General features: G+C 51.6%; 1 protein-coding gene across 1 annotated transcript in view; it reads right to left on the reverse strand.

Annotated features, from left to right (window-relative positions):
- Positions 1 to 727: 727 nt before the first annotated feature.
- SLC5A9 (solute carrier family 5 (sodium/sugar cotransporter), member 9) overlaps positions 728 to 5,177 on the reverse strand; it is a 53,485-nt gene continuing 49,035 nt past the window's right edge. The window contains exon 15 of the mRNA XM_006762785.2: positions 728 to 1,214. Within this exon, the coding sequence (XP_006762848.1) occupies positions 1,006 to 1,214 (209 nt within the window). The 3' untranslated portion in view covers positions 728 to 1,005. The remainder of the gene's footprint in view (positions 1,215 to 5,177) is intronic.

The following is a 5,177-nucleotide window of genomic DNA, read 5'->3' on the forward strand; positions in this document are numbered from 1 at the left end:
AGCCCCTGCTGACCTCCCAGCCACAGCCACTCCCCAGCACGGCAGGGCTGCCACTCACAGGTGTGCAGGTGGTGCCCTGCACAGATGCACCTGGGAAAGAGGGCATGGAGGGGCGGACATGCAGCCCAAGCTCTGGGTGCTACCTGTGAACCCCTGGTGAGGAGTCACGTGCACCCAGAAGGAAGGTTGCCATTGCTCTCGCACACAAAGAGGACAGATGGACCAGCCATGGCCCAGCCCATGGGACCCTCCAATCTAGACATTTTCCACTACTTTTTGCTTCCTGATTGTGACATGATTTCCCTCAGTTCCTCAAGGCCATGGAGATGTGCACATGTCTGGAGGTGAGATCGGGAAGAGGCAGATTGGAGAAGTGCCAAGGAGAGTCCCTTACCCCAGGCCCCTGCCCCAAGCACCACCTGTCACCATGCTTACATCCCACGGGGGCCCTCACTCCTGTGGGCCTGGAGGCCACCACATGGAGCCCCCAGTGGAAGTGGAAAGTCCTTCCGGGTACATGCCTGCCAGGAGTAGTTGACGGGGGATTGGGAACCAGTGATGGAAGGGAAGGAGAAGGGGGAGAAGGAAGAGATATGGGTGAGCAAAGATGCACATGAATTTCTGCAACTTGCTTGCTATTCCTTTCTTCTTATCCTCCACTTTCTAACCTCAAGACACATGTTGAGTAAATGCCTCTGAAAAGACTCACCAAGAAGGTGACACAGTGTTTTTGAGGTAGGACTTTAAGGTAATGCAATGGTAAGAGAGCTGGAGCCAGGATACCAGGGAGGATCTGGCTGTGTGGCCCTGGGCAGGCCCAGCACTCTCTCTGGGCCTCCATTTCACCACCGGCCATGCGTGCAGGCTGGGTCCGGGGCTCTCCAGGCGTCCTGCAGTCTCAGCCTGGGTGGTCTGCAGTTTGGACAGCAGGTGGGAGGCAGGCCTGTCTGTGACTGGCCAGGCTGGGCTGTGTTTCATGTCTCGGGTGAAGCCAGGTCCATGAAGTCAGGCAAAGTAGCCCCAGAGGAAGACGTTGATGGCCAGCAGGAGGACAGCATTGATGTCACAGACGCGTCTCCAGAGCGGCTCTTCCTCAATGCTGGTCAGCTTCAGCTCTAGCGCGGCCTTCTCCGCGGGGCTCAGGGCTGGCTCCCGGACCCCGGAGAGCCCACAGAACCAGCCCCAGAGCAGCTTTCCACAGGACCTGTGAGGGGCTGAGGGACAAAGGCCAGAGGGGGAGGGAAGCAGGAGGGAGCAGCAAGGTTGAAAAGGAGAGTGATGAGAGAGCATGGGAGGGAGAGAGAGGGGAGAAAGGGTAGAAAAGGATGAGTACACAGAAAAAGGGGGGGGCTGTGAAACAATCAACTTCCTACTAGCCACAGCCTGGATGCTGAGCTGGGACTCTACCGAGCTCTGACCCTGGCCACACACCCAGCCATCGGCAGAAACATCTCCATGGTGGTGTGTTAAAGGGTGAGGATAATGCTGTCCATCCCAATTCAGATCACACAGCTACAGGAGGACGCAGTGGGGAGCATCACCCCACCCAGGAAGGAGGCAGCAGTGGAGCCAGACAGGCTGACGCAATGCTGTGGGCAGGGCACTGGCTGGAAGCCACATTCCAGGGCCCCTGCCATCCCCTGACTGAGGGCACATGCCGACTGCTCAGCTTCTCTGAGCCTAAATGTCTTTCCCTCCCAAATAGGTCAGGGGCGGATACCCTGTTCTGCAGGTTGTTCTGTTCATGGAATGAGAATGCAGATTTGACAGCACCTTAAAGAGTCACAGTGCTGAGCAGTGGGACAGGTTCTAGGGAAAGCAATGCTCTGAATGTGCCTGAGACCGTGCCACACGCACACAGCATCACCGGCCTGGAGAAGGGGCTCACTCTGAGGTTAAAAGGGAGCACATTTCACTAAAAGCTAAGTTTAAAAGAATGAATAAAGAAAATAAATATTATCAAAGTTCTTTTGGATTAACAGTTAGTACGTATATTAAAATAAAATTCAAATCAAAAGCCTTTCACTGAGGCTGAACCCAGCCCATTGGAAATGTTTTATTATCTTCGTGGCTTTGGAACTTGTTGAGTTCAATGTGACTATGGAGTCTCAGGGGTACGAAGACCCTGGCAACCATGTAGTCTTGTTCCTTCACTGTACAGAGGAGGGAAAGGGCTTGGAGAAAGGAAGCCACCTACTTACGGTCATGTAGCCGCAAAGCTGCACGAAGAGGAAGAAGATGAGTCCAGCTCTCAGTGCACTAAGCTCTATCGTTTTACAAGCCGGTCCCAGCACTCTCTTTTGAGTCATTTAATAAAGCTAAACCTATCTGTAGCCTTGGATGTGCACCCTTCCTTTGGATCTGCTCTGCTGTTCTTAAATTTGTCTTTGAGTTCCTGTTCTTAGGACTCAGAAGTGTACGGCCATTTTGCTTTTTAACCTGAGTGTGGCGCAGGTGAGGCTTCCTCTGCCTGCAGCCTTCACAGGTGGTGCTTCCTCCCCACCCGCCTCGTCCCTTGGCAGGGAAGGGGCTCTTGCCTCTCCCTGTCCTTCCCCTCCTCCTGACGGGTGGGAGGGATTTGTCTCTCATTGAACTTGATTGACTCAGTGCCTCTTCTGTCCCTTTTGGGAGCAAGGCACCCACAGGGAGCAGTCATTTCTCTGCTGCTCCAGAGAGAGGCTCTGCCCTGGACCTGGGGCCACCAGGCAGGGATGCCCATGACCGTGCAAATCTGCCTAATCGTGGGGCTGAGCTGGGGAGAGTACAAGTCGTACCCTCCTTCCCTCTGGGAGCTACCTTCTCGGCTTCTTCCCTTCCTCTTTCCTCCTCTCGGTAGCTGCCTCGCCTGCAAAGAGCTGTGCTCTCAGACTGCTTCTTCCACACCATACATTTTATAGGGACCAGACCTGGTCCTGGTGGTGAAGGGATGAGAAGAGTTTTGAGACCCTAACATCTGGCAAATGGACCACAAAGCTCAAAAAGGAGTTAAGGAGTTACATGTTGCAAAGCAAAATTGGGGCACCAGATTAGACTAGGGCTGGTGACTTCAAGCTTCACTGGTGCTTATAAAAGTGAGCCTATAAAAGATTACCTTCCCCATTATGGGTAGTTTTTTAAAAATAGTGGATCAATTGGTCAAGAAGCTTGGATCTTGAAAATACAAAAAGAAGCTTGGATCGTAGGTGTCAGTAGAGCTCATATTCTGGAGCTTATGATGTCATCACCTCTAGGCAAGTGGCTGTTTCTGTAGAGTCAGGGTCCTAAGCAAAGCTGACGGGCTCAAGAGTGGTGGAGGCTTCTCAGGCCTCAGGGAAGCTCAGGGCTCCTAGAATCCGGCAAAGACGTGGGAGCCAAGTGGCATAGCTGCCAGCCGTGGGGGGCCAACAACCGGTGCTTGGATAACGTTACCTATGCCTTAAACTTGCTGGAATTATTAAAAGTTTGTCACACCAGCGGCTGGGGATGGAATGAAGACACTTTTTGAAGCCCTGATGGAGTTCTTTCCTACCCCAGTGGGAGAGGGCAGCCTCTGAAGACATCCCAACTCCACCCAGCACTGGGCTCCTCCATCTGAGGCAGGAAGTACATTTAAGACTTACATTTCATTAAAATTTTAACTCATCAGGGCAAGAGAAATTGACATGGGGCTTTAAATTGCAAATGAATTTACCATTTCTGATATTAGTTTTTCCTTGGGAATCTTACACTTTGGGAAATCTATGGTGTCACTAAATCAGAATGCCCTAACATTGGTATTCAAGTGCCCTGCAGGGAGGTCATAGATGCATTGCATCTAAACCAGCTACAGTATGTCTTATGTCAACTTCTGACTTTAGACACTGTGTGGTCTTGAAGGACATTGAATTCATATATATTCTAACACATTTAGGAACCTCAGAGGGAAGGCAGGGGAGAGTGGGTGGGAAGAGATCAACCAATGAACTTGTATGCATATATGCACAACCCATGTACAAAGACAATGGGGTGATGAGGGCCTGGGGTGGGGGGTAGGGGTAGGCTGGAAGAGGTCAATGGGGGACAGAGGGGTTATATGTAATACTTTCAACAATAAAGATTAAAAAAATAAAAATTAAAAAAATTATAAATAATAATAATAAAAGAATTTTCAGGAGGCAGTATTTGTATGGCCCACCAGCAGCTCAGGCGGACACATCTGCTCTCTTCCTGTGAAGATGACCATGCTTTTGTGTAATTCTAGGCAGAATTACAATAGAAAATAAATAATAAAATGGATATGTGTCGGGGGGAGGGGAGCCTGTTTCTTTGCCATACCTGAGGCTTCCTTCCATATGGATGGGACTCAATTAATGTCACGCCCTTTGATTTGATTTGATTTTCTGCCCTTAGATTCATTCAACCTGGGAGAGTGAAGGGATCTCCTTGTTGGCAGGCTTGAGAAGGATAAGAAGGGCTCACTTGGTTCACTCCCACCCTCTTCCTGGGCAGTGCAGTGCTCATGGGTAGGTGACTGATGGGTCCCTCTGTCTAATGCTGGGGCTCAGTGTCAGGAAGTGCACCTCCCCGTGGATATAAACCAGATCTTTCCACCTGCACTTTATCAGTAATGAGGGCAATGTTTGGGCTCCCATCTGCCTTACTTGTCTTATTCCTCACATTGTTTGATAGGCATGTGGCAAGGGAGGAAAGATAGTGTATGGACTCCTACACTATCCAAATGGGGTCTTAGGGGACCTGTGACCCAGTATCTGTCCCCATCACTCCTCTGTGATAGCACCCCAGCACACCCCCAGCCTACCTCCGTGCTGCTCCGGGCCCTGGCTGGGGTTCTGGGTCCCTCCGCCTCCTGCAGCATGCACTCCAGGTGGCATCTCCATCTCCGATGTCCCTGGTGTGTCCTCGTGGGCTTCCTTCTCCAGCTCATAGCGGGGGCAGTTCCGTGTCCACCACGTCAGGCGAGCAAGCTAGAGGGAAGGGAAACACTGTCTTGACTCAATTCCCTTTGAAGGGAAGTCACGCTGTAAAATTAGAGAGGCCCCTCATGGGGGAACCTCAGAGCAGGGAGGGGTGCCAGGAGCAAGCACGGAGCTGGGAGGCAAGGCTTGGCTATTAGCTTGGCCTCCACTTCCTTTGAAAACCTGCTCTCCCTGAGCCACGCCACGTGCTGAAACACACAAAGTCAGGTGCAGGCAGGCAGG

The sequence above is a fragment of the Myotis davidii genome, unplaced genomic scaffold, assembly GCF_000327345.1.
Source record: "Myotis davidii unplaced genomic scaffold, ASM32734v1 scaffold539, whole genome shotgun sequence".
In the NCBI taxonomy this organism is placed as follows: Eukaryota; Metazoa; Chordata; class Mammalia; order Chiroptera; family Vespertilionidae; genus Myotis; species Myotis davidii.